Source organism: Camelus ferus, chromosome 4 (genome assembly GCF_009834535.1).
Source record: "Camelus ferus isolate YT-003-E chromosome 4, BCGSAC_Cfer_1.0, whole genome shotgun sequence".
Taxonomy (NCBI): Eukaryota; Metazoa; Chordata; class Mammalia; order Artiodactyla; family Camelidae; genus Camelus; species Camelus ferus.
The window spans coordinates 3,777,586-3,800,972 of NC_045699.1; the positions used below are offsets into that span (position 1 = coordinate 3,777,586).

Sequence of the window (23,387 nt, forward strand, 5' to 3'; positions counted from 1 at the left end):
TGCAGACCAAGATGGACCCAGGGATTCTCTGTTTTACTAGGTAGTGGAGATCAAGTTAGATCCAGGAATCCACCATTAGACTAGGTAGTGTAGACCAAGATGGACATGAAGGATCCATTATTAGACCAAGATACACCCAGGAACGCTCCACTCACTTTCCCCCGGCTCTGCCAGGCTGGTCACCTGATCAGAGCCGCCCACAGATACCACGGCTGGGTCGTCGGTGTCTCACAGCTCCCTGGGCGGTTGCCTGGGCTGGGCGGGGTCCTAGGAAGAGGAAGGGGCGGGCCGAAGCGCTGAGCCTAGATGGGGGCTGCTGCAGTGGGAACTGAGTAGGAGGCTGAGGGCAAGGAGAGGGCCGGTCTCCCTCACCGGGTGTGCTCGTGTGAGCCCCGGGCTGGATCCTGGGGGTCTGAATCCTGCCCCTACGACCCGGGGGTCCCTCACTGAGGACTTACAACATGACACTCACCACAGAGGGGCTGACTCACAGTGACACAGATGGGGTCCATACGTGCTGCTCACTGAGAACACCTGGTCTGGAGGATCCGGGCCGTCGGAGGGGCTGAGGCAGAGGGCAACGCCTGCGCAAGGCCTTGGAGCGAGACTTAGCGCTCCGCGGGCTTTGCCCCTTGGGGATTTGGGCTCCCCTGGGGCCGGCCCCGCCCCCAGTCCTGGGAGGGCGTGTCCGGGCCGCCCCGCCCCCGCTGGCCCCTGCCCGGCAGTCCGGCGAGCGCCTCGGAGCGCGCAGGGATGCGCGGGGTGGCGGTGACCCTCCGCCGCAAGGCTAGGCCCCGGGGGCGCATGGGGGACGCCACGGCCGCCCCCGGGAACGGCACAGGTGAGGGCCAAGGCCACAGGCCTCGAGCGGGGCTCTGCGCCCATTTCACGGACGGGGAAGCTGAGGGGCAGGGCGCACAGCCCTGGGGGTGGGGGTGGCGCACGGCCGCCGGGAGGCGTACAGCCCGAGGACGAAACTCCTCGACCCTCTCTCTCCGCCCAACGGGCGCCCCAGCGGAGCCGAAGCGCGGCGGCGAGTTGCCAGAAACCAGGCGGCGGCGTCCAGCCTCCCACCAAGCCAGGTGCGCGCCCTTTCCTGATCGGGGCCGCCTCGGTGCGGGGAAGTCTGTGCGGCAGACGTGGGGAAATCGAAACTGGTCTCACATTGCGGGGAGGTGCCCCGGTTCCTTGGTTAGCTCCCCAGCCCCACTTCGCAGGTGGGGAAACTGCTCCTGGGAGCGGGGAGCGACTGCTTGAGGTCCCAGGGCAGCCGGGCCTGGGGCTGAGGCTCCAGGGTCTCTGGAAGGAGGGGAGGGTTGGTTGGTATCTTGAGTGTTTGATTTCGAGCTTATTCTGTAGGGGGTTCACCTTCCTGCCCAGCTCGGGTCTACGGAACGCGCCTGAAGCCCTGGGTTCGAATGTCAGTTCTGCTCTGCTCTGCTCTATGAATGCGTCTAAAATCTAACCCTTTTAGAAACACAACCAAACCCAGACCTTGTGCCCCAGTTGTTCTTGGAGGCTCATTTCATTGCACGCTGCTCCCTGCCCCTTAAGCCTGAGGGTCTCTGCACACCTGTGCCCCAGGCCAGGCGCCGGATTGCACAGGTGCAAGCTGGGCCTGGAAGCAGGCTGGCCACGTCACATCCCACCTGGGGTGCAACCAGTCATGCTTAAAACAGTGACACTTGCCATACTGGGAGAGTGCCGGCTCCCTCTCCATTGGAGAAACTAGGCCCAGGGAAGTAAGTCGCAGAGCAGAGGCCTGTGGCTTGGTGGTGTGGGAGCTGAGACCTGAGACCTGCCCCTGACCTGGTGGGGTGGATTTATTTTCTTTGACTCCCTTGGCCAGCCTGATGCCCAGTCCTGAATTCGTGTTTTGCCCCTGTGTGTGAAGAGGACTGTTTGTGCTGGTTGTGCAGTAATGCCTGGGGAGGTGAGTGTCCACTGAGAGGTGGAGGGATTTGCCCAAGGTCAGCCAAGAATGGGGAGGGGCTGCATACAAAAGGCGGTTTGCAGAAGACTCTCCTGGGGAAAGAGGGTCTTAGAGTCCAGTTTGCATACAAAAGGCTGTTTGCAGAGGGCTCTACTGGGGGAAAGAAGGTCCAAGAGTCCAGTTCCTACCACCTGGCCTGCCCAGCTTGGCCTCAGCCCTGCATCTGACTGGCTGCGGCTCGGCCTCCTCCCAGACATGAGCCCTGGGGGTCCCAGCCCTTCAGCCCTTCCCAGGAATTTGGGGTTGGAGCCCCCCCCCCCCGACCTGGGATACTTCTCTCTATCTCTGTGCCTCAGTTTCCCCATGTGCTAAGTGGTGGGCACTGAATACCTGCCCCAGGCTTGTGGACAGGCTAGGGGGAGCCAGGGAGGGCTCAGTGCACGCACGCTGGCCGTGGTTCTGCTCCAGGGTAAAGCTGTTGTTCGGACTCCTCCACTCCTCTGCCCCATGGCCCCAGTCTCTTGGACTGTGAAATGGGCACCCACATCTCCCTTTGGGGCTGTGAAGTGAAGGGATGGATGTGGGGGTCTTTGGAGACAGTTTGGCACTGTCTAAAACACAGCAATGGGATGGATGTTTCACCTACAATCTATAAAATGGGTACTTTAGTCTGCTGTTCCTAGAGGAGGTATGAAAGTCCAGCCAAACAGACACAGGGTCCTAGGATTCTCCCCTCATCTCCCGTGCACAGCCGGGGAAGGGCTGGTTGGGGGAGGCTGGCTCAGAGCAAGATCTTAAATCTTTATTGAATGGCTGACTGGGAGGCCACCCTCCCACTGCCCTCAGGCCCCTTTCCCAGGCAGCTCCAGCACTCCCTGATCGGGGAGAGTGTCCAGCAGCATGGTACTGCAGGAGGAGGAACTCAGGGTTCCAGTGGCCAGAGGCGACCCCCCTCCATACCCCTGAAAGGACTGTGAAGGAGGGGTCTGAAAAGGGGGCAGCAGGAACTGCCGGGTGGGTGAGGACGTGCTCTGTGGGCATCCCCTTAGCTTCACCCCTGCAGCCCAGCCACACAGCCAGCCTGGGCCCATTTCATGGAGGAGCAAGCAAAGCCCAGAGGGTGTGGGTGGGAATCTAAACATGGCCTCTGTGCCCCTAAGGCCCAGCTCTGGTCTCCTCCCAGGGATACAGGCAGAGCTGCTGGATGAAGGAGGCTCCCTGGAGCCTCAGTGTCCTCCCCTGAGAGATTTGGGGGGTCGGGGGGTGCCCTCTTCTTGGAGCCATGGCCAGCATAAAAGGTAACTTATTTACCCCCGTGAGCGAGGTCAGGGTTTGGGGGCCATGTGGGCTCCAGGAAGGAGGACGGGAGGAATGGGCCTATGGTCCAAGGTTCCAGATAAAAGATTAACAAACAAGGATTTTTCTCACCCCCACTGGCCTGGCAGGCTGGGGGCGGGATGGGCTGGGAGGACAAGCTGTCCAGGTCAGGCCGAGCGCCCCTCTGTGTGATAGGGGGTGGGAGGGAGCATTGCCCAGGGTGAGGGGGTGATGGGGCTGTTGGGCGCACGCCTGTTTTTGGTTTGTATCCTGTTTGTATCATATCCATTTCCTTTGTTTTTTTCTGTTGTTTTTCCTCTCCTTTGAGATTTATTTGTACATAGTTAAAAAGGTGGGGTCATCATCAAGGGTACAGAGAAAAAAATGCATCAAAGGTCGAGGGGTGCAGGGGTCCAGCCAAAGGAGGGCTGGGGGACACGCAGCATCCAGTGTCTGACCGGGGCTACAAGTGGGCGGGGTCAGGCACCAGGGCTGGACGGGGCTGGAAGCAAAGGACAGCTGGGGGTGTGGGGTGGTCCGCCGCAGGCACCAGGCCTAGGAAGGGGTATAGAGGCAGCTGGGTGTCTGTGCGGGTTTTCAGCAGGGAAGGGGGGATTTGCTTCTTAGACACCAAGTGTGGGGAGGGGCTACTGGGGGGCTGGCTAAGGAGTCCGGGGGTCCCCAGGCTGCGGAGGGGTCAGTGAGGAGTGTGAGCAGAGGCTCAATTTGCAGTGGTAGGGGAATGTGGTGTCTGGAGCCAGCTGGCCCACCTGCCAGACCTTGGTGCCTTCTCAGACTATCCTTGGAAGGTGGGTAGACTGAAGCCCTCGTAGCCCCCTGGCACCGGTCCACCTTCCTGCCCCATGTGGGGCACGTGTCACCAGTCCCGTAGAAAGGTCTGGTGGGGGCCCTGTTAATATATATGGAGCCTTCATGTGGAAAATGGGCCCAGCCCAGAGAAGTGTTCGCTGGTCTTCCAGGCCCAGAGAAGGGGTGCAGGAGATATTGGAGTTGGGGGGGTGGGTGGGGCAGGGGAATGGGTGGCAGGTAGAGGTGTCCTGGGTGTTGTGGACTTGGGGTGGGGGGCTCCTCTTAGGGGGTGTTCCTGAGTTCCCATCATGGCTTTAAGGTCTCCACCAGGTGATCCCACTCCTCCTGTGAGCCTGGGGGGCAGCTCGTCCTGATCTGCATGTTGGGGAATTGAGTCTGAGCAAGATGAGGACCAGGTCCAGGACCTGAGGCTGGGAGGTGATGCAGCAGGGTCAGACCCCTGGATGGGGGCTGTGGGGGGGGGGGTGTTCCTAGCAGAGCAGGCCCACCTGGCTTCTCTCCCTTCGCCTTTGAGCCCAGCCGGGCTCTGGGATCACTGGAGGTTGAGCTCCCCGCCTCCCGGGTAGGGGAAGGTTCTGTGAGGTACTCACTGCAGGGGGGCCATGGGCAAGGCTCCTCCTCCCCTTACCCTCCCTTACCAGAGTTATTTCCTCAGACCTTTCATTTTCATTTTTGAAAGAAGACCCATTCAAAAAAAAAAGAAAAAGAAAACAAAAAAGACACATTCAAACAACACACTTAGGCTGGGAGAAGGGGCTCCCTACCTCTGATGGGCACGAGACCCCTGTATCGGCTGGCGGGCAATGCAGAATGTAAGGCCACAGGTCTGGGGAGGGATGCCACAATTGCATTTAAGGCCCCCCATTCTGAGTCTCTTGGGGGCCCCTCCCACCCACAGCCCGCAGCCTGCATGGTTATGGGGCAACGGCGTTCTCACTGGGCCTGCGCTCCAAGTTCTCTTGTACCTTTCTCTTAAGTCTTCAGTTTGACGCCCACCGTGGGGGCATCTGTAGGTCAGGCCCGGTCCCTTTCTGTGGGACACCCCTCCCCCTCCCACCGTGATGAGGCTCCGGGAGGCAGGACAGGCTCTGGGCATCTTAGGGGGAGAGGTTACTTCTGCCCTTTAAGATGTGTGACATTCTTGGATGGTGAAACGGCCTTCAGTGCTGTCTCAGGACGGGCACCCTCGCTGCAGCGGAACCCAGCAACAGCACAGGATGTGGCTGTTGACAGCCAGGCCCTCTCCCCACGACAGTAGTGGTTTCCTCGCTGGGGCCGCGGCTAGGGCGGGGGCTGCACGTCATCTGTCAGCCCCCGCCCTGTCCTGCTCACTGCAGAGTTTACAGGTGGGTCACAGGGCTGGATGGGTGACCTGGTCACCCAGCTGGTAAGTGTGGCTTATACCCAGACACGTATGGCTGCAGGGCTGGCCTGCTGCCTCGGTTCCTGGAGCCTCTGCTCCCGTCTGTGACTCCCCACGCCAGGGCCATCGGAGCTAGTAATGCAGGGTCTGGGCTGGGCCCTGGGTACGGAGCTGGGCAGCCACCCATGGGGCCTGGCAGGCCAGCCGGGGCCCATCAGGCAGTCAGTTAAATTCAGCAGGGGTGCTTGAGCCTTTCTCCCCACATTTAAAATCTTTCCAAACATACCACAGAGTTGAAAGAATGTATAACCCCCTCTCTCCCAGCTCTAGCCTACCCTTAACATTTCACTAGGCCTGCTTCATCGCATCTCTTTGTCCATCCTTCAAGGCATCTGACTTTTTTTGATGAAGTTCTACTTGTATCTTTAAAGGATGAATACAAGTTTCTCCCTTCCGCCTTTCATTCCCCAGGCGCTGGTGCGGGTGCTGGGCCGGCAGCCACAAACCCCCAAAGCTCTTATCCTTTGCCGATCTCCCACCACAGGGGCCTCCCTTCCCTGAGGGTCACATGGGGCTGGGCAGAAAGAAGGTGCTTGGCCACAGAAGAATAGAGAAGTCACAGCTCTAAATTGGGGACTGGGAAGTGCTGGCTGCCCGGTGGCCCTGGGGAGGGGGCCACATGGCCAGCCCGTGGCTGCCCTGTTGCAGCTACCCGGTTCAAAAGCCCCAGTCCACTTCCCGGGCTGGAGGATAGCACGTGTCCAAGTCCACGGATCCCGAAAAAGAAAAGAGGTTCTTCCTGGGGGAGTGCTGGTCATAGCCCTCAGCTGTTAGGTCGTTCATTTATTCATTCTTGTATTCATGCATGCATGTGTTCATTCATTCATTCATTCCTGGTTTGGTGCCTGTGGAGACAGAGCTTGGTGATTAATGAAGGGCCGTACTCTGGAGTCAGAGTGACATCCCACTGTACCACCCGCTAAGTACTGGGTGACCCATGGCCAGTGAGGGTAGTCAGGAAATGTCCAGACTGAGGGCACAGGGTAGGTGCTGTGTCCTCCTCACCCTGCCTCCCTGGGGCTCCCCACTCCTTCCTGCCTGCAAGCACCTGCCTGTCCCCTGCTGCAGGGTGGGACAGCCTCCCAGGTCCTCCCTGCTGCGCCCTCTGTCGCAGGGGTTATGGATCCCTTCCCGCACACCCTCACCAACCTGGTGGGCTGGTCTTTTTCATCTTGACCAAGCTAAGAAACCAAAAGTATATCTTAGGCTGCAAATTTGCATTTCTTTGATTGACATAAATATTTCCGCTGAATTTTTCTAACAGCTTTATTGAGATACAACTCATGTGCCACATAATTCACACAGTCAAATTGTACATTTATGGTGTACAGCTTGATGGCTTTCAGTACATTCACAGATATGTGCAGCCATCGCCACAGTCAATTTTAGGACATTTTCATCACCCCAAAAGGAAGGCCCCCAGCCCTTAGAAGTTACCTCCCAACCCCCTCTCCCCCCAGCCTCAGATAGCCGCTGACCTATTTCTGTCTCTATGGATTTGCCTGTCCTAGACATTTCATACAATATCTGGGTTCTTATGACTGGCTTCATGCACTGAGCATAATTTTTTGAAAGTTCATCCACCTTGTAGAATGTGTCAGTGCTTCATTCCTTTTTACTTCCGGATGATATTCCACTGCATTGATGGACCACATTTTCTTTATCCATTCGACAGTTGATGGACACCTAGGTAGGTTCTGCTTTTTGGCTATTATGAATAATGCTGCTGTGAACATTTGTGTACAAGTTTTCACATGGATGTGTTTTCCTTTTCCTTCGGTATGCTGCTTGGAGGGGCATCGCGGCATCTTATGTATGCATATACATACTCTGTGTAACTGTCGAAGAAACTGCAAAGCACCTGCCCCGTTTACACTTCTCAGCTGCGGTGTGTGAGGGCACCAGTTTCTCCTCGTTCTTGGTACACCCGTTATCACCCGTCTATTTCATGTGTGATTTTCACGGTAGATGCGGCGTGCCTCCCTAAGGATTTGATTTGTATTCCCCTGAAGCTAATGATGTTGAGCATCTTTTCATGTGCTTGTTGGTGGCCATTGGTGTATCTCTTTAGAAAAATGTCTGTTCATATCTTTTACCTGTTTATAAGTTGAGTTGTCTTTTTATAATTCATTATAATAATTTATACATTACTGAATACAGTCTCTTATCAGATAGATGATGCAAATATTTACTCCCACTCCACAGGCTGTCTTTTCACTGTCTTGATAGTATCTGTTGAAGCATAAATTTTTTTCATTTTAATGAAGCCCAGGTTCTCTGTTTCTTTTGTTGTTCTTCTTGGTATCATTGAGGAATCATTGCCTAATCCAAGGTCAGAAAGATTTACCCCTATGTTTTCTTCTAAGAGTTTTATGTCTTATATTGAGGTCTTTGATTCATTTTAGGTTAATTATTGTATATGATGTGAGGAGAGATCCAACTTTCTTCTTTTGCATGTAGATATTGTCCCAGCGCCAATTGTTGAAAAACCATTCCCACTGAATTATATTGGCACCCTTGTCGAAAATCAATTGACTGTAAATATACGTTTATTCCTGGACTCTCAGCTCTTGCATTGGCCTATATGTCTGCCTTTTATGCCAGTACTGTTCTGTTTTGATCACTGTAGATTTGTGGTAAATTTTGAAATAGGGAAGTATGAGTCCTCCAACTTTGTTCTTCTTTTTCAAGGTTGTTTTCTATTCTGTTGGGCTATTCTGGGTCTTTGGCGTTTCCTTATGAATTTTAGGACCAGCTTGTGAATTTCTGCAAAGGTGGCAGCTGGGACCCTGATAGGGGTCACGTTGAACCTGTACATGAGCAAAATTGGACTATTGCCGTCTTAACTGTGTTAAGTCTTCTTCCCCATGAGCGAGTGAAGGATTTCCATTTATTTAGGTCTTCTTTAATTCCTCTCAACAATGCTTTGTAGTTTTCAGAGCTGAAGTTTTGCACTTCTTTTGTTAGATGTATTCCTAAATAATGTATTCTTTTTGATGCTTTTGTGAATGGAATTGTTTTCTTAATTGCATTTTCAGTCTGCTCATTGCCACTGTACTGAAATACAGTGGGGTTTTTTGTGTGTTTATCTTGTATCCTGCAACCTTGCTGGACTCCTTTATTAGTTCCCATCGATTTTTAGCAGATGCTTAGGGATTTTCTAGATGCAAGATCGTGTCATATAATAGAGAAGTTTTGCGTCTTCCTTTCTGATGCAGATACCGTTTAATTTTCTTAATTAATTGCTCTGCCCCCTGATTTGAGGCCATTTTTTTTTCCTTTCCTAACTTACCATTTTTTTCTCCTATGATTTTTATCATATCTTATTAATATGTAAGTGCTGTTTATGTAGGAAAGATGCTCTGTTACATGTATGTTGCAAATACCCACACTCCCTCATTCTGCTGTTAAGTGAGGTATCTTAAGCCCTGCCTCAGTCCTGTCTCTGGGTGCCCACTCTAGCTGTGGGTGCTGGGCAGGTCAGCCACCTCTCTAGGCTTGGTTCTTCGTGTTAAAATGAGGATAATAATGATTTCTTCCCTGCCGTCCTCTGCAGATGGCTGAGTGCTGCACAAGGTCAGGAATCGGGCCCCTTCTTGACCAGAAGATTCTATCAGACCTTCATTGCTGTTGTTAATGTGACACTAATGATGGACGTCTGGGGACTGGGAGGCCCGAACCCTCCCAGACGTGCAGTTCACATGGCGGCCACGGCCCAGCACAGCTCCACCCCTGCCACCCCAGCATGTCATCCAGCTTGCTGTGCTTGAGTTTCCCCGTCTGTGAGGTGGAGATGGACGGCCTTCCTCATGGCTGTAACTCTGTGGAGCAGCCGTTAGGTGCTCACTGTTGTTTGTGCTGATCCAGAAGTCAGTGCCCCCCTCCCTGCTAAGTGCACAAACCACAAGGGCCCCAGGCTCACGCTTCCCTTACCCAGCATTTCAGCCTGGTGAGGCCCCCCTAGGTTCTCCCTGGGGGCAGAGCTAGGGGGTGGACTAAATGCAGCTTGGCCACCCACAGCCAAACACTGTCCCTCGCTGTCCCTGCCCACAGAGAGGGTCTTAGGCAACCTTGGCCTCCCTGAGGACAGAGTGCAGGACTGAGGCTGAAGCCTGGCTCTGCCACCTTAACACCCTAACCCTAAGCGGGGCAGAGCCAGTGCGGCCGTGTGGTTGTGCCTTGCCCTCTGTGAGCCTCGGTTTCCACTCTGGATGGGGCTGGTTATGCACAAACGTGTGAGGTGCTATCTCGGGGCACGTGAGTGCACTTGTGGCCCTCCGAGTGACAGCCACTGTCCTTGGGCAGTCTTAGGCGTGCTCTGTGCCCACAGCCTATGTGAGTGGGGTACTGTGCATTCCATGTGGCTGCTTCCAGGCGGATGAAGATTTTGGAGGGCTCTCCAGCCCTCTGCAGGTGTCCTGGGTATGTATTTTGAAAACAGAACCTACAGGGTTTGTTGGGGAATTGGTTGTGGATTGAGAAAAAGAGTCCAGGCAGGTTCCAAGTTTTGGGGCTGGAGCAAGTAAAGGGTAGAGGGCCTGGTGGCTAACATCAAAGTTAGAATGGAGGTGGTCAAGTGATGAGCAGGTTGGCCAGTGCAGGAGCTAAGCTGGGTGCGGCAGGCCGAGTGGCCGCAGGACATGTGTGTGTGGTGCCCGGGGCAAGGTCCTGGCTGGAGGCATTGCGTGGCGGGCAGGGGGAAGGCTGTCTTGGGTGGTGTGGAATAAAGGGGTCCTCAGCCTGGGCAGTGCTGGCCTCTGTCCCAGCCCCCACCATTGCTCCCAGCTAGGCCCCTGTCTCTGTGGAGGGAGTTGGGCACGGATGCTGCCTCTGGTCAGTACTGCCCCAGGCACAGGCCAGACAAGCACCACAACCAGTCTCCCTGTTGTCTGCGACTGGCCATTCTATGTTGTACACAGTGCACAAAACCAGAAATTTCCAGAAAAGCAGAAGGAAGAGCCTCTTGCACTCAGGCACCGGGAGGCATGCTCCAGAGCATTGGAAGTAGCTTCATTCTGTATTCTGAACACCGGAGACAACTCACATGCCCATCAGCAGGGAACAGGGAAGCCAGCAGGGCCATTCATACAGCAGGACTCAGCTCCACCGGAAGCACGGACAGCTGCCGACACACGCAGCAGGGCACCTCTCCTGTCACTGTGCTGAGCACGGGGAGCCAGACACGACGGGCACGTTGTGTATCACACGTGTGTGTTGAGAAAGTAGGCCCAGAGCCTCCTGGCCTGGTTCCGAATCTCTGCCCTACAACATAGCTGCTGGGTGACTTCAGGAAGTGACTTAACCACCCTGTGCCTCAGTTTGCTCTCCTGTCAAAAGGGGGAAATCATGGTTCTCCCTCAGAAAGTGCTTTGTGGATTGATGAGCTGTTGTGTTTGGAACAGTGTCCAGCGCACAGTAAATTCTATATATGTGCCAGCTGTTGTCACAGTTACTACTGTATAAAACCACTTGTGATCGCCACTTTATCTGAGTGCCCCTCTGTGTCTTTGTATAAGGACATCATTGTCACACTTGGGGACAGCATTGCTGGCCTTTGCGTCAGATGTGCTTTGATTAACGGCACTGATCCCCACAGCTGGAGATGGAGGTGGTTTCCAGCTTCTAACTATTCGGCACAGCTCGGAAACAAACATCCTGGTGTAGAAATCCTGCCGGCAGATACCTATTTCCGTTGGCTAAATTCTCAGATGTATGCACAACAGAAATCTCTTAATGCACTTTACCAAACTGCACAGAAAGGTTTGGATCTGCGCCACCATCAGGGGAGTCGCTCCTGGCCCCTTAGTAACTTCACACGTGGTCTTTTTGCTTTTCCTTTCTGCCAAGTGGAGGAATGAAAGATGAGCTCCCACTTGAATTAGCATGTCTTAAGTTACCGTGAGGGCGAGCATTTTTTCATGTCTGCTGGCTACTTGTATCTCGTGATTTGCTTGTTCACACATTCATCCATACTCTGCTTTACTTGGATGTTCAGCTTTTATTGATATGTAAAACCCCTTTATAAATTAAGGGTGTTGGACCTTTGTCCTATGTTTTCCAAATATCTTTTCCTAATTTTTTTCACCTGAATTTGTTTGTTTTTCAATTATTAGGGAGGGAGTAACAAAAGTTTTTGTTTTTTTACTTCCCATGAAATCACATCTGTAGATCTCTCTGCCTCCTCCCCCCCCACCCCCGATTCTGCCTTTGGAGCCACACTTGGGTAATAATTGTCTTTTTGCTTTTGTTGTGCTCAGATGTGTATTTTATCAATCGCATGGTCTTCAGAACATCCAGAGTTCACTTAAAGTAGGGATCAGCTCCACTTTTGGGTCCAGGCCACTGGCCATATGGACACCACTCCCAGTTGCCTGGGTAGCTGTGTGACATTCTCCAGAGCATCGCGTGGTCACAGGGGCAGTGTTGCCCGTCCCAGGTGAGGGCTCCTGCCCAGCCCCTGCCCTGAAGGGTGGGGTCTTCATGCTGTCTCTCCTCTTTTCTCTCCTAGGCCTGTGTGTACAAGTGCAGCCACCCCCGCAGGGCACCTTCCAAGTGCTTCGTGGAGACGGCACTTCAGTGGGGACTGTCATTGTGTTCCACTGCCCCTCAGGCCACCAGATGGTGGGGTCAGGCCTCCTCACCTGTGCCTGGAAGGGGAGCGTCGCTCAGTGGTCTTCGGGAACCCCCATGTGCAAGAGTGAGGCCCACTCCCCGAGCTGCCCCCGGCTCAGCAGTGGCCCCTGGTTGGGGTGGGGGTTGCTGATCTTGTCACATGGATGACATGAGTGTCCATGGAGAAGGTGTCATGGGTGCCAAGTCTCAGTCGGGTTTCTGTGTAGGGTCCTGCTTCCGGTGCTGGTGGTCCCTCAGGGCTCCACGTTAGCAGTATAGACTCACGTCCTAGCAGCTGCTCCAGGTTCTAGCTTTGCCAACGACTTGGTCTGTCATCTGCAAGAGGTTCCTTGTGCTGTCTGAACTAGCACTTTATCTGTTAAGCAGAAAACTATGTTCATTCATTCATTCATTCTTTCTTTTGTACATGGCACGAGGCAAACCTTAATGGGAAATTCTATGCACTAAGAATTCTAGAACTGGGGATACCAAAGGCTAGGAATGTGCCTGGCCATAGCGCCCCACTCTCAGGGAGGAGATGGTTTTCTAGTTGGATTTGTTATACAAGGTGTTGAAGGCGAACACCCAGCACATCCTTTAGAACCTGGTAGAATTAGTTCTCAGTACTTGGCACACAGCTGATATGTGCCAAAGGCCCTTTGTTTTGACCCCAAAACTGGCATTTTCATGGCTTTTGTTCCTTCCTGGGAACTGACCTGTGACAGTACATAGGCCCCAGAAGGGTTTTGCCAGCTCAGAGCATTGTAAAAACAGACCATGGTGGATTGTCTGCTGTCCTCTGGTCTCGGGCCCAGGCTGCAGTGGGTGAGACCCAGGGGGACCACCACTGAACTCCCTGTCAGAGCTTCCCCCAGTGTGCCACCAAAAATTCCTGAACACCCTCCAAAACCCTGCTCAAACACCCCTTTTTGGGGGGTGGCAGGCTTACCTGATAGTCCCTCCCTTACACCAGTTTGCACAGACCTTCACCTCAGCTGCCAGCACCTCCCAGCCTCCCCCACGGAACAGGGCTTGCCAAGGGCGGGCTGGCCCACGGGTCTGGGTGAGCTAGCCGTGTCTCCCTCACAGCTGTGCCGCCCTACGAGACCTTCGGCTTCAAGGTGGCCGTGATCTCCTCCATCGTCAGCTGCGCCATCATCCTGCTCATGTCCGTGGGCTTCCTCACCTGCTGCCTCATGAAATGCGTGAAGAGGAGTAAGCAGCGGCAATCCGACAGGTACAGGGGCCCCGGCACGGCTGTGGGGCACCTGCTGCGGCCACTCCTGGCCTCCTGGGCGGCGGGGGGAGGGGGGGCGGTCAGGGAGCGGGGCTGCTGGGGGCTTCGCATCTTGCTGTCCACAGAGCACTGAGGCCGTGGAGGGCACATGGCGCACTCTCATGGTCTTTCCTAAGACGTGCTGCAGGTGTGGGTGTGGGTGTGGGTGTGGGTGTGGTGGGGGTGGTTTCAGGCTGTTGTCCGTGCGCATGCGCGGCTGGCTACTTGATGGTTAACTATGGCCTGCAGTGGGAGTCCCGCCTGCCTCTACTTTTCCTCCCTGAAACGTGTCCTTTTATTTTATTTTATTTTATTTTATTTTATTTTATTTTATTTTATTTTATTTTGTATGTTTTAAATTGTGGTAAAATATTTACAACGTAAAAGTTACCATTTTTAAAAATTTACTTATTTTTTGGAGGGAGGGGACAGGAGGTAATTAGGTTTATTTATTTATTGAGGAGGTACCGGGGATTGAACCCAGGACCTTGTGCCCATCTTTAAATGCACAGTTCAGGGGCATTAGTTACATCCACAATGTCGTGCCCCCCTCAGCTCAATTCATCTCTGGAACTGTCCACACAGCCTATCTTTGTGAGGAGAGTTTTCCTGGCACTTACTCCTCGTCCACGACTGCTTTCCCCCAACAGCAGCAGAGCTGAGAAGCTGCGACGGGAACCGTGTGGCCCTTAAATACTGACTGTTGGCCTTACAGAGACTTGCATGCAGTGTCCCGGACACGCGGACACCTGAATATCTTTCTCCCCGTCTCCCCTTAGGGCAGCCCAGCTGTGGCTCCAGCTGAGAGGCGAGGACTTGGAGACTGTGCAGGCCGCCTACCTCGGCCTCAAGGGCCTCAACAGCAGCGGCGTCGGCGGGGAGCCCAGGATCCAGCCCATCCAGGCGCATGACAACCACAGCTTCACCACGTGGGCATGGGCAGGGCGAGGGGGCAAGGGAGCAGCCTCGAGGGCGGGGGCCCTGGCTTGGTCAGGACACTGTGCCAGAGAACCTAGACCCTCACTGTCCCCACATACTGGGAGCCCAGGCTCTCCAGGGCCTCAACTCCCATCCCTAAGACAGGGGCTGGGGGTTCTTGTTGCATCCATGCCTGACCCTGCACCCTAGTGCGTAGGGCTGCCCCTCCACCCCATGTCTTGTCTCCCCATGACCAGAGAAGGAAGCTTCCAGGCACGAGTATTTCCCTTCTCCAGGACCCAGCAGGGTTCCACTGCTCTGTCAACTTGCTGTCCCCTGGTATTTCCCTCCCGGTTCCTCTGTCTCTCAGTCTCTTCTCTCCTTGTCTCTCTCTTTCAACACACACTGCACGTGCGCACGCGCACGCGCGCGCACACACACACACACACACACACACACACACAAGCACTTTTTTCTGAACCAATACAAGGACGTTCCCTTATGTACCTTTTTTTGACTCAAGGAGTCTAATCTTGGCTGAAGATGGACTACAGATAGAACATTTCCCAGTGTTGTTTCTAGCTTTGAGTGAGCACCCCTGACCCAAGATCACGCGGCTGCCTGGTCTCTGGGCTCCTTAAATGGGGTGACTATTTGTCTTTGGTGGCATTGCCTTTTGCAGGTTCCAGACCAGTCATCTCCTACAGACACTGTGTTCTGGACTCTGGTGTTCCCGCATGACTGCATTTGGGCAGCATTTCTGGTGCAGGTGCCCCGTGGGTGGTGCTGGTGTGAATTATAGAGGCGGGTCACGCTGTCCCCTTGCAGACGTGAGGACTGGGCCCTCTTGGCTGAGAGGAGCCCACGTCAGGTGACTGAAGAAGGGCCTCTGCTAAGGGTTGCTCTGCTCCCCCTGTGACCTCTGACCTTAGCATCCTGGGATGATCCAGCCAGAACCAGTTTGCGCCCTGGGGGTTACAGAATAATGATTTTAATTCTGTTGTGATTCTGTTAGTTTTTCTGTGAGGAATGAGGATGAGCTCTGTTTTTTTCTTCCTTTCCTTTTCATTTTGTTGTTGTCTTTGTATCAACTATGAACTCATGAGTATTCTTTTATAAAACTTTATTATGGGGAAATTCCACAAATATACAGAAGCAGAATAGTGTAATGGGTCTCCTGTCCCCACCTGCCACCCTCAGTGGTCACCATCCCCCTGTATCACGTGGACGCGTGTTTCCTGTGGGCTCCAGTCCATCCTTGGTGGGAGCCCTGCTCTGCTGCCTCCTGCTCGTGCCCTCTGTTCTCCGAGTGCGTCCTTTCTCGCACAAGATGTTTCAGCTCATTTAGTGCTTTCTCTGCCCTACCCTGGGATCGACTGCCCCTCCAGGGAGCGGAGTGGACAGCCAGCATCGCAGATGCAGTCTGCCCATTTCCTCAGCCCCTCCCCACAGGAAGCTCCCTGGGAGCCAAGCTTTTGCCCCAAGCCTGACGGCCTCACTGTGTGATGACTGTTCATGCCTCGGTTTCCTTGTTTGTGCGGTGATGATCATGGCAGTGCTCACCTCCTGGCCCTGTTGAGTTGTGAGTCAGTAACCTTGGCTGGGCTGGGAGCGCAGGCTCAGTGAGCACCAGTTGTAGTTAATTTCACTCTTGACCCTGTTGCACACGGGAGGAAACAGGCGAAGGAGGTGGCGGCCTGTGCAGTCTTGGCCAGGGTCTGTCTGGTCCCACGTCCACACTCATCACTCTGGGTCTGGCTGCCTCCTGGAATGGCCAGGCCTGCAAGAAGGAGTTGAGTCTCGGCCTCCTTCCCTTGAGCTTTGAACACAAGTAGGCTTACGTCATGGCAATTGTGGCCAATGGACATGCCCCCTTGCACCCTTCCCACCTAACCTGACATGTTGTCATGTTGCCATGGTAGTCCGAGGTCCCCAGAGCTTTGCTCCAAATAGTTCAACTACTATGCTCAGGTTTGAGTATGTCTAGAGCTGTTTTTCTTTCTCGAGATGACATTTTGGGGCGATCCTAGGAACAGACTGTCTAGGCCAAATAGACCAAGTATTTTTATTACCAAGTTCTTTCTCCAGGAACCCAGCACTAGCTGAGCCGTTTTTACAGCTGTACCATCACGTACCTTCGCTGAGTGTTTAGCGATTCGTTTTCCACCTGCTTACTCAGCTGGTGTGAGTTACATAGGTGGTTTTCATCGGCATTTCTTAAGAGTAACGTTGAGAAAGGATGTTTTCTCCATATCTTTGCTTACCAGTTGCATTGCTGGTTTTAGCCATTTTCCATTTGCTCTGCTGAATTGCTTGCTGGTGTGTTTTCTCATAAACACTGGGAGCTCTGTGTACACTGGGGAAGAGATCCCTACCTGTCGGCTGGCCGCAAGTGCCTTCCTTTTTGTTTCAGTTATGTTGGAGTTGTCTTGCTAGTGCATCTCCTATTCATACAGTCATATTTCCTTGGCAGGTTTCAGGGCTTCTCCATCGCTCCCTGCCCTGTGGCACCCCCTCCCCAGTATAGACCTGTGTCAGTCACATTGTCTTGTGTCTCAGTTGGGAAAAGCCCCAGTGGGATAGGGGAAGGAGTTGCTGCCTCTTAGGATGTGCCATCCGAGGCAAGTCCCAGATGCCCTGGTTCTCCCACTGATGGGTGGTGAAATCATCTTCAGTAGGGTGAGGTTTGCCCCCTGACCTTACTTTTATTTCATAAGCGCTTCCCAGCACACACATTGTGCCAGGCACTGTTCTAAGCTCTTCCAAGTATTGCCTGTTCTAATCTTAGGAGTGGGCACTATTTTATCCCATTTTAAGAAACTTGTCTGGAATCAGACGTAACTACTAAGCATGAAGTTAGGTTTAAACTCAGGCTGTCTGGCTTCAAAATCCACACACATGCTCACTAAGCTGACTTTCCATTCCAGTAATTAATTAATCCAATTCATTCACTTATTCACCAAACCAACAGATAACTTCTTAGTTTCTACTGCTTCCTAGAGCTTTTCTGAGAATTAAATGCAGGTGGGAACAGAGATCCGGGAAGGCTTCCTGGAAGAGGTGATGTCTGAAGTGAATAGACTGAGAAAGCCTGTGTTGCAGGGGAAGGATAGAGATGGCATCTCAGGGAGAGGGAAAAGCCAGGCAGCCTCAGGGAGCAGAGGCCAGTGTGAGTGGGAGGTGGGAGTGGGGCCAAGTGGACAAGGGTGGGGCCAGGGTCTGCTCAACCTGGAGAAGGGGTTGGTTTGTCGTTTGGAGGGTAGGGAAGGCCACAAGGGAACTGAAGAGATAGAAGTTGGGGGATCTGGTCCCAGACTGCCAGAGAAGAGCCTGGCAAGAGTGAAGGTGTCTTCCAGAATGTTCCTGGGGCCCCTGTGTCCCTTCTTTACGTAGGACATCCTGGTCCCCAAAGTTTTATGCACATTCTTAAAAAACTTCCTTTCTCTACAAAGCCCCAGGAAGCCCCTTCCCACCCTTGGAAGGTGGGTGTGCTGTTCCTCGGGTCACCCTTCTCATACAAGTGAGGGGCCTGAGGCCCAGGGAGGGACACTGATGGAGGGGACTCCTTGGGTGCATGGCAGCTCGAGCAGGAGGAAATGGGGTCCCCAACCTCAGGGCAGCAGTCTCTCCCAGGCCCACTGAAGGACTGGGGCCTGGGTACTTAGCATAGGGGCAGAGTTGGGATTAAACAGGGTCCCCAGTCTTCCCTGAGCTCACATCTCCTCTCCTTGCAGAGACCTTGGCGAGGGCACCAGAGAGCTGGCCAGCATGGCCCGAGGCATGGACAAGGACCCCTGGGCACCCAGTGGCCCCACCAGCTCATCCCACACCCAGGTGATGGTGCATACAGCGATGCCAGGGCAGAGCCTGCCTGCCTCCAGGCCGACTGTGAGAATGCTCAGACAGCCTGCAGCCTATGTCCCAGGGTGACTAAGGCGGAGGCCAGCGCCCACCTTCCGCACTGGGAAGGCCGGGCCAACCCCACCAGCCGGCCGCCTGCATCGCGACCTGTGTCCAGCTCAAGACTGGTCAGTGAAATCAACTTCCAGGTTTAGGGATCCCTCAGGGCATTGATCTGGGGACCCTCGCTGGGGTGTCCTGTCCCAGGGGAGCCCAGCTGTAGCAGTTTTTGTAGGTAGGCTTCCTTGAAACCACTGCTGAGGTTCACAGAACCAGCTGCAGCCTCCCTCAAGCCAGGCTCCCTTAAAAAGACTGGGGGACTTTTTAAGCATATCTAGTTTTGCATAACAGAGTCGAAAGATGGCAGCAGACTTCTCCACAACTGCAGCTGGCTGCCTTGTATCTTCCCCCATCGGACGTGCTGCCTGCCAGCAGGGAGCCAGCTGGGTGCTGCATCCATTAACTGTAAAGTTGCGGTAAGGGGTGTGAAATAAACATTCTTTGAAAAATAGCAAAGGTAAAAATCACTGCCTCACTTTTCAATCGCTGCGTAACAAAACCTCAAGCATAGTGACGTAAAACTACAGTCCCCTTAACATTCCAGCTCAGGGTTCCAGGCTCGCCAGGGCTCTGCTGGGCAGTTCTCACTGGGGCCCCTCCTGTGTGCTTGTGGTCGGATGGTGGCACACACTGGGTCATACTGAAGGCTGGCTGGGTTGTTGCCAGCTGTCAGCAGAGACCTCGTGAAGTGGTGGCCACCTCCAGTGCCTGGGCCTCCTCACATCATGGCAGCTGCATTCCATCCAATGAAGGGAGGCAGTCTGACCCCTTGTCTCTCCTGGGCCAGTGGAAATCCACCTTCCAGCCTTTTGAAATTTGACGTGTGACCTGTTGGCCATTGAGGAACCTCACTGAGGTTTGCCCTTTGACCCTTCCTGCTTCCTGGAGGCCCTGCAGCCTCTTGCAGCTGGGGTCATTGGGAGGACACCCTGACGAAGAAGAGCCGGTGGTCCTGAAGGAGCCTGTGCTGCCCCCTGAAGCCACGTCTGTCATGTTTTCCACCACTAACAAATACATCTTGGTACAGGCTACACAGGGCAGTCCATCTGTCCTCTGATTCACGTGGGAAGCCCCCAGCGAGGGACGCCTGGGTAGCCCCACGTTTTCAGCTGCCACACTGCTGCTGACGTCCTTTCTGTTCTGGGGTGCTGTTCCATCAGGTGAGTTCCAGAATGGAGTTGTGAGGCCCGAAGGTGTGTGCATTGCTCACTTTGGTATGTAGTGGTTTTTACATTGTGCCCCTCCTTGGGTTCAGTTAATTTGCTAGAGTAGCTCACAGAACTCATAGGAACACTGTACTTACTAGTTTACTGATTCATTATAAAAGGACGTAATTCAGGAACAGCCAGGTGGAAGAGATACACAGGGCAGGGTAATGAGAAAGGGGTGTGGAGTTTCCTCCAGGTGCACCAACCTGGAAGCTTTCTGAACCCTGTCCTTTTTGTGTTTTTATGAGGCTTTGTTATGTAGACAAGATGGATTAAATCATCGGCTATTGGTGATTGATTTCTACCTCCAGCCCCTCTGCCAGCACAGGTCAGAGGGTGGGACTAAAAATTCCAACCCTCTAATCACAGGGTTGGTTCCCAGTGGCAACCAGCCTCCATCCTTAGGTGACCTAGGGGCTTTCCCAAATTTACCTAATTAACATAACAAAGATACCTTTTTCTCTCTTACCACTTCGGAAATTCCTAGGGTTTTAGAAGCACTGTCCTAGAAACCAAGATGAAGAACAATATACACGTTTCTCCTTATAAATCATAATATCACACTTAGCTTAAGGTCTTTGAGGTTCATCCATGTTGTATCATGTGTCAGAATTTCTGCTCTTTCTAAAGGTGAATAATATTCCACTTTATGTATGTACGCCAAATTTGCTTATCTATTCATCCCTCGATGAACAGTCAGGTTGCTTCTACCTCTTGGCTACAGTGAATAAGGCTGTAGTAAATATGGGTGTGTGAACATCTCTTTGAGACCCTGCTTCCAATTCTGTGTGTTCAGTAGTTATTTTAAAAACATATAAATCAAAGCAGATCTCCATGCCCTCCCCTCAGCTCAAAACCCTCAGATCGTCAGCCTTCAGCTGCCTGTCCTGCAGGACCCTACGTGACCTGCCTGTCATCACCTGACCTCACCCGTCTGTTCGAAACAATCATCATCGTTTATTATCTCTCAGAGTTTCAGGTGAGGCTTGCCAGGTGGCTCTGGCTCTGGGTCTCTCTCGAGGCTGCAATCAGATGTTGGTCAGGGCTGCAGTCTCACCTGAAGGCTTGACTGGGGCAGGAGATCCACTTCCAAGGTGATTCACTCCCTCCTGGCAAGCTGGTGCCGGCTGTTGTCTGGGAGCCCAGCTCCTGCCCACACAGGGCTCTCCTCAGCACTGTTTGGGCATCCTCACGACATGGCAGCTGGCTCCCCCTGAGAGAGTGGTCTGGGAAAGGCAGAAACCAAAGGGCACTTTATGACCCAGCCACAGAAGTTAAACTCATCACCTCTGCCCATTTCACCAGTCGCAAAGAGTAGCCTGATTTGCCGGAGAGGAGACAGGAGAGGGGTGTGACCCAGGATGTGAGGGACCATCTTGGAGGCTGGCAACCTCCCAGGTAGCCTCTAGCCACCAGCTCTTCTCCACGCTGAGCATCTGCACTCAGATGTGTGTTTTGTTGCCCTTAGTGGATGCTCTGTGGAAGCTGGGCCCGTCTGCCTTCCCATTAATAATCTACCTTTGTCTTGGGCTCCTGGCAGGTGTTTAGGAGACATTTATTGTATAAATTAATGAGTGAATGAATGAATCGTGGCCCTTGGCCATGTGAGAACGTGAGAGGAGAGGGTCCTTTCACCTCAGTGTTCAGGCCCCTTATCACCCACCCCATCCCTTCACATGGTCACCTCTGACCAGGCAGGCTGCCTGTTAGCCCACAGGCATGCCTTGTTCCTTCTGCCTCTGGCCTGTACCCTCTTCTTCTTTTTTTTTTTTTCATCTAGTTAGGCTCTAAGTGCATTTACAGAAGCACCTGCTGTATGTCTGGCACTGTGACCAAAGTAGACATGGCCTTGTCCTCAGGAACTGACATTCTAGTAGGGAGATGGGTAGCAGGAAGTGCCTGAGAGGCAGGACTGCGAGCCTGTGGTGGTGTTACCAAAGCGCAGGTCTGGTGAAAGCCAATACAAAGATAGGCACATGTTGGTAGAAAGGAAAATTTGCTTTATTCCCAGAGGCCAGCAAACGTGTGGGGCAGACTCCTGTCCAGAGGCCAACCCCCACACCAGCCCCCTTCCCCCACTGACAATCAATGGACAAGTTTTTACAGGGCAGTTTCAGGGGTGTATAGACAGAGGGAGGGGCTACATGCAGAACAGCACAGTCAGTTGAGTATGTGGTGGTCTGATCAGTATCATCTTGATTGGTTTCTTCTTTTTTTGTGTGCCTATATATAGTCAGTTTACAATATTGTGTCAATTTTTGATTGTTCCAAGTACAGGTAATCTTCGGTTCCAGGGTCGGTGTGTTCCCAATTCTTTGAGGCCACTTCTGGGAATTGTGGCAGCTTCTGTAATGGCTACAGTCTGGTCATCATGTAGTTAACTTCTTGCACCTGGTGGGGGTTTCAGGATCTACAAAACAGCTCAAAGGATGTGGCTCAGAATATTATCTATAGCTCTTAAGGAGGAACTAAAGGTCCTTGGCTTTGTTTAATGACTGAATTATTGTTATTTTGTTTTGCTTGATTATTTTCCTTTGTTTCTGCAGTTTCTTATTTCTCTGATTAAACTTATTCTTTGACTAAAGTTTGTAGACAAGAGGCAGGTGGAGGAACGATGGGGGAGGAGTCTGTCCTGGGGAGGCCTCATTGGGTCCTGCTCTGTTTCAGTGGTGCCCTGTTGTGGGGTATTCCCACGGCCAGGCCCACAGAAAGCCTGACCAGGATCTTAAATTTGTGCTAGTTGGACCCATAAAACATGACATTCTGACTGTGAATGAAATTGAGCAGCTCCTTAGGCGTGTCTCCTATTTCTCTGAATATAGGAGTGGTGAACTCTTTTTTTCCAATTTCTCTGAGCTCTTTATTAATTAGGGAGATGAGCCCTTAGTGAAGTGAGCTGCCAGCATTTCCCAGTTTCTTGTTTGCTTTTTGATTTTGCCGACCTGTTGGAGGGGCGGGCCGCCCAGAGAGGATCAGGGGAGTGGCAAGTACAGACCCTGTGGAATGAGCTCTCCCTGCCTAATTTAAACTTGTATTTACTTTCTGATCAGATAAAGCATTGCCAGGATTACAAAAGTCAAAGGAAGCAAAAGTCAGAAGTGGAAGTGGTGGGGGTGAGGGTCAGGGCCAGTGCATCCTGGATGTTTAGGGACAGGTGGGGAGCGATGTCATTTTGCCACAAGGAGTCCACACAGCGCAATCTGTTTCCCTCTATGTGTGAGACCCACCGTGTTTGGCTGATCAGGTGACGGTCCCCAGGAGGCCTGCTCTCCCGTTACTGATGGCCCGGCCTCCTGCCCAAGTGCTCACCTTCAGTCCACATCGTGCAGTGGCAGTGGGGGCAGTGGGCAAGGAGGGAGACACTGCACCCCTAATCTGGGGAGAGGAGCGCTGAGGGCCTACCCTTTGATCATCCACCTGCCACTTGTAGGGTAGGGATCAGGCTGGTAGCCCCCAGCCCAGGCCACGGGCTTCCTCCCTTGCTGGCCTAGAGTACACAGCCTGAGGGAGACAGGGTCTATTCTGCCAGGGGGTGAGACCTTGTAGCAAATCCGGCACCTGGGAGGCCCTGTCCTGGCTGCTGGACTTTGGGTGAAGTCCAGAAGTCTGCTACTCTTGAGCCTGTTTCCCCATCTGTCCCTGGGTAGGAGTAGCCTGGAATGCTGGAAGGATTTGGGCCTCAGAGCACCCCCTTCCCCACTGTGTCCCTCGTCCATCCAGACCCCACCCTATGGTACTTCTAGAGAGTGAAAGGAACTGGGGGAAGCAAATGCTAGGAGCTGTTGTCTTTAAAAAAAACAAAAAAAACACAGCCTGAAAGTTGCCAGTTATGTTTTATTCAAGGACCTTGCTAAGAACTATAGCTGGGGAGACAGTCTCTTAGGTAGCTCTAAGGAACTGTTCCAAAGA

At 53.2% G+C, this 23,387-nt stretch overlaps 1 protein-coding gene and 1 long non-coding RNA gene across 3 annotated transcripts in view; one reads left to right on the plus strand and one right to left on the minus strand.

Annotated features, from left to right (window-relative positions):
* Positions 1-727, minus strand: part of LOC106728720 — a 23,722-nt gene extending 22,995 nt beyond the window's left edge. Inside the window, exon 1 of one of the 2 annotated variants that reach the window (XR_004319021.1) lies at positions 473-690. This is a non-coding gene — a long non-coding RNA (uncharacterized LOC106728720). Of the gene's footprint in view, positions 1-472 lie in introns of both variants that reach the window. The other variant, XR_004319020.1, reaches the window with a different exon arrangement.
* SUSD3 (sushi domain containing 3) lies at positions 695-18,734 on the plus strand. The gene is made up of 5 exons (XM_032477415.1): positions 695-841; positions 12,013-12,201; positions 13,206-13,353; positions 14,172-14,321; positions 18,045-18,734. The coding sequence occupies exons 1-5, from the start codon at positions 754-756 to the stop codon at positions 18,238-18,240; spliced, it is 771 nt and encodes a 256-aa protein (XP_032333306.1). The 5' UTR covers positions 695-753; the 3' UTR covers positions 18,241-18,734.
* The last annotated feature ends 4,653 nt before the right edge of the window (positions 18,735-23,387 follow it).

What these genes read in the sequence shown, in the direction of transcription:
- SUSD3 (XM_032477415.1), top strand. Translation starts at nt 754, where the DNA reads ATGCGCGGGGTGGCGGTGACCCTCCGCCGCAAGGCTAGGCCCCGGGGG. An exon ending in CGCCCCCGGGAACGGCACAG is followed by an intron (nt 842 to 12,012) that starts GTGAGGGCCAAG and finishes TTTCTCTCCTAG; the next exon opens with GCCTGTGTGTACAAGTGCAG. An exon ending in GACAACCACAGCTTCACCAC is followed by an intron (nt 14,322 to 18,044) that starts GTGGGCATGGGC and finishes CTCTCCTTGCAG; the next exon opens with AGACCTTGGCGAGGGCACCA.